Source organism: Aulostomus chinensis, chromosome 6 (genome assembly GCF_037954235.1).
Source record: "Aulostomus chinensis isolate RoL2024-O1b breed Wild chromosome 6, RoL_Achi_v1.0, whole genome shotgun sequence".
Taxonomy (NCBI): Eukaryota; Metazoa; Chordata; class Actinopteri; order Syngnathiformes; family Aulostomidae; genus Aulostomus; species Aulostomus chinensis.
In genome coordinates, this window is record NC_141325.1 from 19,454,650 (window position 1) to 19,469,773 (window position 15,124).

At 43.0% G+C, this 15,124-nt stretch overlaps 1 protein-coding gene across 1 annotated transcript in view; it reads left to right on the top strand.

Annotated features, from left to right (window-relative positions):
• Positions 1-764: 764 nt before the first annotated feature.
• cacna1ba (calcium channel, voltage-dependent, N type, alpha 1B subunit, a) overlaps positions 765-15,124 on the top strand; it is a 268,054-nt gene continuing 253,694 nt past the window's right edge. The window contains exons 1-2 of the mRNA XM_086205228.1: positions 765-921; positions 3,567-3,706. Of these exons, the coding sequence (XP_086061354.1) occupies positions 829-921; positions 3,567-3,706 (233 nt within the window). The 5' untranslated portion in view covers positions 765-828. The remainder of the gene's footprint in view (positions 922-3,566; positions 3,707-15,124) is intronic.

A 15,124-nucleotide genomic window follows, 5' to 3' on the forward strand; every position in this document is an offset into this window, starting at 1 on the left:
ACAACCCCATCCCGGTCAAGCAGAACTGCCTTACCGTTAACCGCTCTCTGTTCATCTTTAGCGAAGACAACGTCATACGAAAATACGCTAAAAAGATCACTGAATGGCCATATCCTTTAATCTTGACATTGGTAACCGGTGACCCATTCACACGTGAATAGGTGAATGGAAGATTGCCTTTAATGGTTTCTATCAGGAAGCACAATTTGACGGAGTTAAAATGTAACATTTCACAAAGTATTTTTGTTTGAAGCATTGTGTTGGAAAGCCTTAGAGGCAAACTTACCCCCCTGTGCATGTTGCTATTTGTAAAAGCTCATTAAGTGTGTGTGTCTTGCAGTGGACAGAGCTTACCCACTTGGGTGCCTGCAGGTTGATGTAGGTTGAGCCCCTGAGAGTGCTGAACCAAACGTTTCACAGCTTTAATGATATGATGATGTCAGTGAGGCTTCCACCTGTTGACAATAAAACCACATTTTGTCTCTCAAACATCCTGAAACACACATCAGATGAAAGGGAGTGGTGTCATGGCCTATATGATGTCAGCCAGCTGTGCATTGGGGCTGTAGGGATTCTCAACTTTCACAACATACAGCACAAGAACCCTGACAGATTTTGTTCATACCAAAAGATACAATAACAATCCTATCTAGCGCTATCTCTCTCTCTCTCTATATATACACACACACACACACACACACACACACACACACATATTAGATATAGATGTTTCCAGATAGGATTATTGTGGTGACTACATTTTTTTGTGTGTTTGCATGTGGATAATGTGTTATTTAGCTCCTTAACAGACTCACTCCCTTTGAGTACATGATCCTGGCCACCATCATCGCCAACTGCATCGTGCTGGCCTTGGAGCAGCATCTGCCAGCCTTAGACAAGACCCCCATGTCTGAGCGTTTGGTAAGTGAACACATTACTCCTCTGTCAACTACTGTTGTCAAGTTGTAAGTCAGTGTAATGCTTAACAACACGCTTGTGTGCTGGAATGTGTCCATATTACTCTTTCTGTAACTTTCACTGCAGATGCCTTCGTCAGGAGCATCCCAAATGCAGCATGGCCAAACCCTAAATATAAAGTGGAATTATTTATGCAGCCTGGTTTTCAAGGTTAAGATAATGCAGGATTTTTATGTTTGATGTGAGTATTGGAAGCTCAAGGAGTGGAGTGAGGCAAAAAAACAAAACAACTGAACCCTCACTCAATATCTTGGACAGCTATTTACCATCTATGAAGGTCATAGGTTAGTTGCTTATCTGGTAGGTCTGTCTGGCCACTCTGTTTGTAGTCTTGAGGATCAATATGGTAAACATCTTTAGCCAGCCAGGGATACAAGCAGCCTGCAAGACTGTTGTCACACACCAGCTAGACATTCTTTTTTGGTGGGTTGCTGCCCTCTTGCAAGAAAATAGAGCAAGGATGACTGCTACTCTGCCTGAAATTCTCTTTAATTAAAAAACAAAAAAACAACACTGCCACAACTGAATATGACAGTGACAGAGGGAGGTTTGCTGATGATGTATTTGATGTGGAATCAGTCCAGACCTGGCTCCAGGCTGAAGCTCCTGGTATGGAGGTTCTTGAGTAAAATGTTATACTCCAAATATTCATGCATCAATGCTGATGCTGTCACTGTTTCTAGGACACAATCTTCAGTTTACAGGGAATGATTTTACCATTTCCTGCCAGGAACTATTCTGCTTCCCCTTGAGTTCCCCTGGGAAACTGCCTTTGATCCCCCTTAGTGTTATTACCTCAGTTTACCCGGCCTCACTCTTGTAATCCCTCCATGACAGAAGCACATGCTGTGACCCCCTCTGTCCAATCAAAGAGGTGGTAGGTGTTCAGCTGTGTGCTGAGGGAGGAAGTACCCAGATCTACACTCCCATTGATAAGAATCCATGTCTGACAAAATTCATGATGATGTTGATATGACATGACCTCATCAACATCGTCCTACGTTTGTTCTTCTTGCAGTTGAGTGTTTCTAATGATGAGCCCACTGTTCTAGCAAGTACCAGTTGCTCCTATTTAAGGAGACCCTCCAGTCCCCATAAAAGGGCATGAGACTTCAAGTCTGTGAGAACACACAGAAACACACACACCCACGCACACACGCTCACACGCACGCACGCTAGCATGCACGCACACGCGTACATAAAACAAAAATTTGAGAGAAGCTGAGATGTAGAGGTGGCAGCTGAAATGTCCTTTATTGAAGCTGATGTCCAGCTAAACAAAGTGACCTTAAAACGAAAGCTACATGAGAGTAATGACAAAAGATCAAAAGAAAGCTGCATGAGATGATTTGGGATCAGTGAGCACTGCACTGTTGCCCAGCTTACTAGGGTGATCTTAGCTGGATGATTTGGGTCAGTAATGAGAGACAAATGTGGACTCAATTGGAGCATCTTCTACCTCGTCCTTCTCATTTTATTCAGTCATTTGTTAGTGAGGATTTTTGACCTGTGATTGACAGGTGACCAGTTCAAGGTGAAGCTGGGATTGTACGGGATGAGCAGAATCATATATGGATTAATTGATTATGAATGATAATAATCAAGAGTGGTGATTGAAAGTAGAGAAACAGAGTGCCAAATCTGGCGCATGCTTTCTCTGAACGGAGCTAGCATCTCGTAGCTGAAAGACGCACACAAGGTTGCAAGAGTTTTGTGCAAGGTAATCTTTAACTAGATTTTCAGAGCAAAAAGGAGGAATAAAGAGGCACAATTCTGCCTCTCACAATGATTTGTGAGGGTGTTCCATCAAAAGATTGTAAAAGTTCAAAAAAACTTGTTGCATGACACAAAGCACTAGTACAAACGCTGGGTCAATAAATACACAACATTTTCACGTTCAGGGTGGAATACCAGCACTTTTGTGCTCAGAAAAGAAGTCATGTTAATAAGAGAATATTTTCTGAGATCATTAAGTCACACATTTGAGAAAAGGAAAAAAGAAATTCTCAGAGATTAAAGTCACAAATGTTGGAGAGTCTTGATTATTTTTAATTTTTTTTCACAAATCCTACCTCAATTCACCCCCTCCCAGCAATTTGTATATAAACGTGACAGTGAAAGTAAGAGAGATTCTGAGTGGACAACAGTGATTATAAATCCACGTAGAGGACATATTATTTTTGCTACTGTGGCCTAACCAATAGCAATCTCCATTTGTGTCTGTCCTGTAACTGAGCAACTTTTTCATCAAAACCTAAGAAACTGCATATACAACAAACATAATTCTAAAATTAATTTGAGCATTTGTTGTGTGCTGATGCTGACTTTGTTTAGCAGCCATATGGGATTGTTGATTTTTTTTCACAACCTCTTTGACCTTTTAAATGTATACAGTGAAGGACCCAAAGGACCATTCCATGCTACTGTGTAGTTTTACAATATTTTACTTCAATTCTGGCCAGTTTGATTCCCTGTTTCCATCTCTTTATTATTTGTTCCATTATTAGGGTTCAAAAAGAATAAAAAAGTAAACACTGAAATTAATAGCGAGTGAAGGCTGCTGAAGTTTTCTGTGCTCTCTACTGCAGGATGACACAGAGCCCTACTTCATTGGAATCTTCTGCTTTGAAGCTGGCATCAAGATCATTGCGCTGGGCTTCGCCTTCCACAAAGGCTCATACCTGCGCAATGGCTGGAACGTAATGGATTTTGTGGTTGTCCTAACAGGGTGAGTAGCCCTGGCCTAATGGCTTTTACTGCCACTGATGGGCAGAGCTGATGGTCAGCAGCCATTAATGAGTGTGTGTGGTGTGTTTGTGAGTGTGTGCGTGTGTGTGTGTGTGTGTGTGTGTATGTGTGTGTGTGTGTGCTTGTGTGTGTTTGCAGTGCAAAGATCAATAGCGTCAATAGACAGGGAGAACAAACAAAGAACTTCCTCAGACATGTAGAGATAATGGTTTCATTCTGCTTGGCTGGACAGACACATTTCTATGTGCTACTGATAGAAGATCAGTCACTTGTTCTTTGTAAAACATATGTGTTATAGAGACTTCTGAGAGAAATGGTTGCTGTTTTGGCCTTGTCCATTATCTTGACAAACTGCTGTCACTGAGGAGGGCCCAGAAGCCGTCATCTTGACTTTCATAACTATTGGAAGTTGTATTACTGGGGGCTGATAATGTCGTATACCGACTGAAGTACCTCCATTGTTTTTCCCCACCATTTATCTGGTCTCTTTCCCTTGACGAAACATCAGTTAGACACTTCTGTCTCATGATGTTGATGCCAACACATATAGACAGACAACCATTCACACTCACAACCACACCTATGGTCAATTTAGAGTATTCAATTAGCCTAGTCTCCATTTACATGTCTTTGTAAATTCAGGCACAGGGAGAACATGCAAACTCCATACAGAAAGATCCCGTGCCCGAGCCGGGGCTGGAACCCGGAAACGTCTTGCTGTGAGGTGACAAGTCTAACCACTGCACCACTGTGTCGCCCCATCATCATCAAACCAAATAAATGTATTGTTCATCATATATTCATTTAAATATTTCTCAATATGGGAGCTGTCCTGATCGAAATGTATGGTGGAGATGTTTACTCACGACTCCCATCATAGCCACAGCACCTAATTAGGCCTCCAGAACCCTCCAGAATCCTGAGGTCGTACATACTTGCACTTGTTTATGGTCTTAATGAGCTTGCCTGTTAAAAAAAACTGTTGTTATAATACCATTTCACCTCATTCATCCTGTATCAAGGTTGTGGATGTTGTGGCTCTGTCATTCTTCTGATTAAGAGAAAAAAGAGGGGCTTGGCTACCTTGGAGGTCAGACATAATCCTTTGTTTTCGAGGAGGATGCTAGCATGGGAATAGTGCTGTTGTGTTAGTAATGAACAGTGTAGGGAGATGGGAACGTCAGGGTGTGTAGTGATGGAGGATGCTGTTATGCTGGAAAAGTCTCACCAGGGTATGGCCCCTCCCTCCCTTACATAAATGATACATATTTTATTTGGCCCACATACTTGGACTTGTTTGAGGAGCTTTGCCGTAATAAACAAATCCTTCAACAACTCAACCCTCCCTTCCTATCGGAGGAGTTTTAGGGAAGCAGTTGGTGGAAAATAGAAAAAAATGGCTTGCACGGCAAGAGTCTTGTTTCAGAGTCTGAGCAGTGATGCACCCTGGGCTACTCTCGGAAAAAAAAGTAAAGGAGGCCTGTCTCTTTGCAGGAGTTTGAGTTCAAAAACCAACAGTGTTTAGTATGATTTGCCACTCTGCCTCATCCCTTTACAATAATTACAGGATGGTTTATTTTGCGTGTGTGTGTGTGTATGTGTGTGTGTGTTGGTGTTTAGAGATGACAGTTTTCTTCCATCATAATGATGTCAGCTTCAGTTTTAATGAATGTAAATCCCTCAAATGTACTTGCCCTTTAGAGTTACGTGAGGCCTGTTTAATATTGCTCACCACGGACATGTCATCCTGGAGCAGGTATCTCCTGACTCACTATATCCCTTTTGGAGACCAAAACAGCAATGAACTGTGGTACTACATTGTTGTAAGAAGACGTTCCTTCTAAGGCTGCAACTCACGATTAATTGAATTATCGATTAATCTGCAATTATTTTATTTATTAATCGGATTATCGCACTTTTTTTCAATTACCTTTACAATTTAGCATGAAGTTGTTTTAGGCATGTTCTAACTACCAATACAGACAAAAAAAAAATTAAAACATTTATTTTTAATTTGAAATAGTCATTTCATGTTCTTGATTCTATTATCTGGCATGCAGCAGGTATAGATGTATAGATGACATAGATGTTTTGGCTTTAAGGTGCAGGGCTGCATGCTAAAGCCTGGTTTCTATTACAGCTCAAAGCTCGGATCCGATCTAGAGCCGCCCGGTAATTACACATACACATAGTGTTTCAGCTAAACTCTACATGCTTTCTGCTCAGATGTTCATTCATGACGGTCATGTTCCCGTGCCAAGCGAAGTCTTCCTTGCAAAGTTCGCCACATGCTGCTGCAATGGACACCGCCATTGTTGTTGTGATCTGCGGTCGCGAGTGCACGCAACTCTTACGGAAGAGAGATAGCTTGTCTCCCCCTTATATTTGTGGCATTACATGTCGAAAAACACTCGCGTTTCTTTGCTTATGAATTATCGATAATCAAATTCGTTTTGCAACGAATTTATTAATCGACTTTAAATCAATTTATTGATTCATTGTTGCAGCCTTAGTTCCTTCATCATATGTGCACATACAAACCCACCATGCAAACAGATAGTGAAAACAGAAAAGGACAACTAAAGTCAATAGCACTTTTTAGACACAGAATGCGCAAAATTTGTGGCCCGGTAGAGGCTGGAACTTGCCATCTTGTCTGTGTGAAAATGAGGCGTAAGTTTTCTCTTTCCAAAGAAAACACCAATTGTGGGGGCATAAACATGTGACGTGACATGCAGCATGAAGTTGCGCGTTAATAGTCACGTACAACATATATGTCGGGAGAATATTTAGCCCCGTGGCGATACCCACATCAACCAAGCTCCTCTGCAACCTTTTCATACAGCAAGCCATCCTTCACAGTCCCATGGGGTGGTTATCCATGGTCCTCTCACCAGTGATGGTTAGCAGCTCCCTGATCTCAGTGGTTCTGCAGGTGCTCATCTTGCTGAAGTGATGATGTGTCAGAAGAATATTCAGCCCCATGACAGTCTGTAAGTTTCAAAACAGCAGTTTGCCACTCTCTGTGCCAGTAGTGTCGGTGTTGACATACTCGGAGTGTTTGACCTGGAAGAACCGGCGAGTGTTATACTTGCAAGTTCGCGTCATCAACGACACCCCCACCCATCTCACATTGAGCCGGGACATTAATGGCTTGGATTCACATAGCAGTGAAGGCAGCAATAAGTGTACCCTTGGAGGAGGAATATTGCCGGGCCAAAATTGACCCCTAATTATCCGCACTCTGTCTGAGACCTCGGACCAAGCTGCAAAAAAGACGAGCAAATTAGCGGCTCTATGGCCAGTGTGAAAGCACTCAATTGATTAATGGTCAAGATAAACATGCCTCCTCTTTCAGCAATGCAGTGGATGCAGGTTGGTGTCATCAATAAAGCTACACAACACATACAGGAAGTGTTTGTTTGCTCTTCTCTAGTTATAGACTAAATATGTGTGAGAATAATTTTCAATATTAATATCTAGCTTTTTCAATAAAATGTAGATAAATGTCTTGAGGGTTGACTAACTCCACCCATATCACCCAAAGTGACCAGTTTAGGAGTTCTCCATTCTATCACTCATGAGCAAGGACAATTAGCTAGACATTTTAGATTTATTGCTATGATGAAATATGGAATGAATGAAACAAGATAATGTTGAATGTTTTGAAGATGTGGGGAAGCTTTCGAAGGAGATCAGCAGCAGCTTGCAGGTTAGAGTGGATGTAGAACTGCTAAGTGTGTGAAGACCAATGACCCACTTTCTTAATCATGTGATCTAGGACCCCTCTGCTGGAGGAACTTAAGGCTTTCCCAATTTGGATTAATGGCCAGAGAACTTGTTATGCAAGATCCCTGAACTAGGATCAGGTTGCTATTTGACCACACTCTGTGATGAATAAGAGGTCTGGAGGAGAAATGCCTTTTTTTGATATAGATGTGGTGAGGCACCAGGTTTGGATATGTCTTTGCACAAGGAGCCAAGCTTCCGAATGCCTAAAAGGAAAATGAGAGAGGGAGTCTGTAATGGCATTACAATAGCCTGGAATATGTTCAGCAGGGCAAATGAATGAATAGCCATGTGAGACAATGCATGACTGTGAGGTAATTGCTTTAACTCTTATTCAGCCTGTCTATGACAGGGAGGATTTGGATGGACCCATTAAAGTGTTTGCAACATTCCAGCTGCATTACTGGTCTGCTGTTTTTTTCCACACTGAGGAAAAGGCATAGAGGCTTCAAAGCTGGTGGCAAGCTGGAGGAAGAGATAGATCGAGAGACTGGCCGCCCAATGCCATGAATCACACGTGGGGTGGATTGAGGAGGGTAATTGGGACAACATTGAGATGGCCTGGCAAACCATTTGGAAGCGAGGTGATGTTGCACACGGTCAGTCGGTGGCATGCAGATGCATTCTACCAGTTCAGTAAATGAGCTTGGAGCTGTCTTGCAATGGTCCTCTGTGTGGGGGATTTTGTGAGTAGTTGAAAAAATATTGTTTGAGTGGTGGAAGGTAATTCTTCTCTTTCAAAATGCATTGAAAACTCACTCCTGACCATTTAGAGATTTCTGACGCTGTTGATTTGACAGTGGAAAGGACCGCAGCGTACTGTGGATGTTGTTGGAACCACAAGGTCAAGTATGAATGGTTAAATATAGTGAGAATGGACCTTGCCATGGCTAGACAACCTCTCAACCTCCTGAGCCATATTCAGTCTGTTGCCTGATTATATCATCAGAGACAAGTGTCATGACAGTAGCAAGATGGAGTACCAAGAGAAGAGACAGAGAGAGCAGCAGGCTGAACACAGACACATGAGCAGAGGAACACTTCAGCAAACGCCACAACTTCCTACTAGCTCCTACTTTCTCCTTTAACACAGACCTTTTTTCCAGCCAGCTTATCTAGCATGTAAGGGTAGTTTCAACAGTATATAGAAATTGAGCCTCCTCCAGTAAGTGTAAATAGAAACTGATTGAATTGGAAGCAAAGAGCCTGACATGATCCAGATAATTGAAGGGCAGCTGGTGGATGGAGGATATTAGCGCAGCAGTCTCATTGGTCTCATCTTTGCCCAACTGCTTTACCCTGAACATTAGATCAAGTCAAGTCAGTTTTATTTGTATAGCACCAAATTACAACAAAAGTTATCTCATGACACTTTACATGGATAGCAGGTCTAGTACCACACTCCTTCAATTAATTTATACCCAACAATTCTCCATGAGCAAGCACAACCTGCAACAGTGGCGACAAAAACCTTCCTTTTGACAGGCAGGAACGTCGAATAGATCCAGCCTCAATGGGGACGGCCTTCTGCTTTGACCGGTTGGGGGGAAAGAGAGCAGGAGAGTGGGGCAGAGACAAAGACAGATAATGGAGGAAAAGAGATATACGGAAGGAAAGAGAGGTATAGAAATATAGAGAGAGAAAAAGGGAAGAGACTGATGGACAGACTTGGACATGACCAGGTGGTGCTACTGGTGGCTGCTTGAGCCTGTTCAGGTCTGTAGCCTCCTCCAGACCCGAAGGCTCCCAGAAGAAGATGAGTTAGTAACACATACAGGGGGACAGAGAGGAAAGAGAGGAAGAGAGTGAAGTCCAGTGCACCCTGGGCTCTGTGTCATGGGTCCATAGGCAGTCTAAGCCTATAGCAGCATATCTAAGGGCCAGCCTAAGCAGCCCTAATATAAGCCTGATCAAAAAGGGAGGTCTTAAGTCTGCTCTTAACGGTAGAGAGGGTGTCTGCATCCCAGACCAAATCTGGGTGACAGTTCCACAGGAGGGGAGCTTGATAGCTGAAGGCTCTGGCTCCCATTCTACTTTTAGAAACTCGAGGAACCACCAGTAACCCCGCATCCTGGGAGCGAAGGGTTCTAGCTGGATAACAGGGGACTATGAGTTCTGTCAAATATGAAGGTGCCTGATTGTTGACGACCAATTATGTACAGCAATTGTCTAAATTATGTACTAAATTATGTATCAAATCACTGTATTTATATTTATCAATGAACACATGTCTAAGAACCCTATGCATCCTTATTTATCACCACGAAGAGTGCATAACACAAAATGGCCACTAGATGGCAGCAGAATGCTAGCTAGCATTGGATAGGACTGTGGGATTCCAGACTGACGTTAGCTATCTCAAACGATCGTCTAACATTGTCAATTACAATTTTACATGACTCCAAATAAGGAATTATGAACTCAGTTAACTCCGAAGACAGCAACATACCAACGATGCCACTAAAAACTGAGGATATGAACAGTTGTTTGCTTAGATCACAGCAGGGGAAAAATGAAACAGCTTTGTCAATTTTGCTCTACTTCCTGAGTCTAGTCATGTGACCTGCTCTGTGAGCTCTCTTAAAGGGACACGTTACTCTTATAGAAACTACTGTACATTGACTTGTGTATTATCAAACTAAAATCAAGTAGGCTTATTACAGTAAATAATCTGTATAACAAATGACCATTCTGAGTTACAGAATAAACTTAGCTCTGATAGAAGGGAATTGCAGTAATCCAGCCTGGAAGTGACAAAAGCATTGACTAGTTTTTCTGCATCTTTCTGAGACAGGATGTGCCTGATCTTAGCACTGTTACGTAAATGAAAGAAAACAGTCCTAGAGATTTGCTTAATGTGGGAGTTAAAGGACAGATCTGAATCAAAATAGAACTCCTCGTTGCCTTGCAGTAGTGCTGGGGGCCAGGGTAATGCCATCCAGGGTACCTATCTCATCAGATAGGGTGTTTCTAAGGTGTTTTGGGCCCAGCACAATAACTTTAGTTTTGTCAGAGTTTAATAAAAGGAAATTATGGGTCATCCATGTTTTTATTTCCTTTAGACAGGCCTCCAGTTTTGTCAGCTGATTTGTTTCATGTGGATGCAGTGATAAGTACAGCTGCATAACAGTGAAAATTAATCGAGTGCTTCCTTATAATGTGACCTAGAGGAAGCAGGTATAGGGTGAAGAGGACTGGTCCAAGCACAGACCCTTGAGGAACACCATAACTGACTGTAGTGGTTTCAGAGGGATTATCATTAGTGAGTACGAACTGAGATTGACCTAGTAAATACGACCTGAACCAATTTAGTGCAGTTCCTTTAATGCCAATGGCATGTTCCAATCTCTGTAGAAGGATATGGTGGTCAGAGGTATCAAAAGCTGCACTAAGATCTAATAAGACCAGCACAGAGTTGAGTCCCTCATCTGATGCCAGTAAGCGGTCATTGGTAACTTTGACTAGTGCTGTTTCTGTGCTATGATGAATCCTAAAACCTGACTGGAAATCCTTTAATAAGCTGTTGCTATGGAGAAAGTCACAGAGCTGTTTAGCAACTGCTTTCTCCAGAATTTTGGAGAGAAAAGGAAGATTTGATATTGGTCTGTAGTTGGCCAAAACTTCTGGATCCAGGGTTGTTTTTTTGAGAAGGGGTTTAATTACTGCTACTTTAAAGGACTGTGGGACGTAACCAGATGACAGCGACACATTGATCCTATCTAAGAGAGAGGTGCTAACGAGGGGTAGAGAGTCTTTGCGCAGCTTAGTTGGGATGGGGTCTAGAAGACAGGTGGATGGTTTAGAGGAGGAAATTATTGTACTAAGCTTATGAAGGCTAATGGTAGAAAAACTTTCAAAGTGTATGTTTGGTTTGTGAGGTCAGCTGATGGCAGGAGGAGAAGAATTTTCTCTCTAATCCGTAGAATTTTGTCACTGAAGAAGACCATGAAATCTTTGCTACCCAGGGACACAGGAATACTTGGCTCAATGGAGCTGTAGCTCTCTGTTAGTCTGACTACAGTACTGAAGAGGAACCCGGGGTTGTTCTTGTGTTTAGCGATTAGTGCAAAGTATTAGGCTGCTCTAGTTTTAGGAAGGGTTTTCTTATGACTTTTAAGGCTATCTTGCCGGACTGTAAGTGACTTCTCCAGTTTGGAGGAGCACCATATTCTCTCCAGTTTCTGAATTTTTTGTTTAAGCTGTCTGGCTTTGGAATTGTACCAAGGTGCTTGTTTCCTTGGATTCGTAGTTTTCTTTTTTGGTGAGTCCAAAGTTGATCATAAGGTGCCTGCTGCACTATCGATAAAATGATCAATTTGGGAGGGACTGAGGTTGACAACAGCATCTTCTTTTATAATGGGACATGACATTGAATTTAGCGCCAATGGAATCGCTTCCTTAAATCTAGCTACAGCCTGATCAGACAACCATCTAGAAACTACAGTTTTTCTTAGTGGAGCATAGTCAATTAGTTTGAAAGGAATTAATTGATGGTCAGACAAAAGCGCGTTCTGTGGAAATACAACTAGATGTTCAGCTTCTATTCCATATGTTTGGGCGAGGTCGAGAGTGTGGTTGTAACAGTGAGTAGGTTCATGAACAGATGGATGGAAACCAATTGAGTCTAGAAGAGATATAAATGCAGCCCCCAGACTGTCATTATCAACATCCACATGAATATTGAAGTCACCTATAATAATGACTTTATCTGTTTTGTGAACTAAACTGGGTGTAAACTCTGAAAATTCAAATCAGAATTCAGAATAAGGACCAGGAGGGTGGTACACACTAATAAATAAAAGTGGCTGTAGATTTTTCCAGGCTGAATGAGACAAATTGAGAATCAGGCTTTCAAATGAATTGAAATTTAGTATTGGTTTGGGATTCATTACTAAACTTTTGTCAAAAATGGCAGCAACTCCACCTCCTCGGCCAGAGCCTCGAGGAATATGAGCGTTAGAGCGGTTGACTGTTCCGCACCAGAGTTCAAGGCCAGCGTTCACACCAACCAAAATGAACCACACCAAGGAGATAAACGCTCCTGGGTTCAGTTCATCTGGACTAAACAAGGCTCTCAATGAACGTGACTTTAATGGGTTTGGGAGAAGTGAATTCATTTAGACTAACATAGTCATCAACATGCAGCCAGGTTTCAGTGAGACAGAGCAGGTCAGTGCAATTGTCAGATATCAATTCTTTCACGAATTCAGTTTTTGGCATCAGAGATCTGATATTTAATAGTTCACATCTAATTTTTATATTCTTTTGAGATAATTCAGTGGTTGTGTTAATATTGATTAGGTTTTCTGATTGACTCCTGAGTAGAATTGGACTGAATAAACGTAACATGGTCGGGGGACAGACGCAGTCTCTATGTAGTTTTGGGTGGGTAACTGCCCTGGTGAACGTGCAGAGAAGCATGTAAAATGGCAGCTCTGCCTCCTGGTCTGAACTCTGGGTTGTCATGTTTTGGTATTATAAACTTCCGTATTTCTAGAAATGAGAGCAGCACCATCCAATGTGGGATGAATGCCGTCTCTCCTAATCAGACCAGGTCTCCCCCAAAGTTTTCCAATTATTTATGAAGCCCACTTGGTTTGCTTGACACCACCTCCACAGCCAGCGTTTGAACAATGACATGTGGCTTAACATGTCGTCGTTGGTCCGATTAGGCAGGGGTCCAGAGAACACGACTAAAAAACTCTAAAAATCCATAAAGATGGCGCCCCACTCAGACCCATTGTGATTAGCATCACCTCCGTAACCTACAATGTTGGTAAGTATCTTGCCACTAGCCTTTCTCCACTGGTTGTCAGCAACCCCCACAACATAATAATTTCCATGGACTTTGCTGTCAAAATCAAACAAATCAATCTAGACCCTGAAGAAACCATGGTTTCATATGATGTGACATCCCTGTTCACATGCATCCCCACAGGAGATGCTGTACAGACAGTCAAGAGAAAACTTCCGAAGGAAAACACTCTAGCAGAAAGGACCAACCTCTCACCTGAACAGGGGCCTCATATATCAACGCGGTTTACGCAAGAAAAACTTGCGTACGGCAGGATCGACGCTCACGTTCAGATGTATCAATACGAAAAGTTTGTTGATTCTTGCGCTGTTTCACGCCAACTCCGGAGGTGCCGTAGAAGTTGGCGGAAAGCCAATTCTTGCATTAACTGCACTTTGGTCCGTTGGCGACACCCTGTGGCGGTGTTTGGTAACTGACATTATTTGATAACCGCACATACATCGGGCACAAAAAAGCCTTCCAGCGGGAGATGACGGACCGTCCCGGGGTGAATCATTCGACCCTCAGCCGGGCCATGCCCTGGGTGGTTGACCTGATCATCCGCCTCTCCCGCAGGTACATTAAATTTCCTTCCGGTGCAGTTGAACAGGTCAATATTAAAGTGCAATTTGCAGCAATAGCTAATCATTACAATGAGTTCCCCTTAATTCTCTCATGTAATCTGAGCCATTGACTGCACTCATGTTGCCATAAAAGCGCCGTCCCATGAGGAACACGCTTACGTTCATCGTAAGGGTTTCCACTCCATCAATGTGCAGATCATCGATATGCAGAGGCTGGAGGGATGGACGCCTATCCCCGCCGGGCAGCCGTCCTCGCACGCATGAATTTCATTTCCACAGTGTGAATGGGTAAGAAGCGATTACACAATTCAAGATGTCAAGATGTGTTTTATTTGTCACCAAGGGATCGAGCCCAAGGCGAAATGCCATTACACAACTCAAAGCCTGATACAACTATCACAAGCTGTCACAATTATTACAGATTGAAAGTAATAATGGTACATTTCAGAATTTAACAACAGCACACATACATTTGTTGTGTATGTGACGTACAACATCGCCAAACACGTCGCCACCATCTTAGCCCCCTTGGTAGGGAAAACCCCCCACCACGTCCAGAATTCCATGGACTTCGTGAACAAGGTTAGAGAACTCAAGCTGGACCCAGATGAGACCATGGTGTCCTACGATGTGACCTCCTTATTCACCTGCGTCCCTACCGTGGAGGCTGTGGAAACAGTGCGGAAACGCCTACAGCTGGACAACACCCTCAGCAACAGGACCAACCTCAATCCGGACCAAATCTGCCAACTTCTGGACCTTTGCCTGAACACAACTTACTTCCAGTACAGAGGGAAGTTTTTCAGGCAAAAACACGGCTGTGCCATGGGTTCTCCCGTATCTCCTATCGTGGCCAACCTATACATGGAAGAGGTGGAACAGAGGGCCCTGACTTCCTTCAGTGGACCCTCCCCCACCCACTGGTTCCGATACGTTGATGACACCTGGGTGAAGATCAAGGTTCAGGAGGTACAACCGTTTACAGCACACATCAACTCGGTAGACGTCAACATCAAGTTCACCAGAGAGGATGTGAAAGACAACCATCTGCCCTTTTTGGACTGCGACGTCTACATTCAAGAGGACAGGAGCCTGAGGGTGGATGTGTACAGGAAACCCACCCACACTGACCAATACTTGCTTTTTGACTCTCACCATCCTCTGGAGCACAAGTTAGGTGTCATCAGGACGCTGCAACACCGAGCGGAGACCATCCCCACCAGCGTCCAAG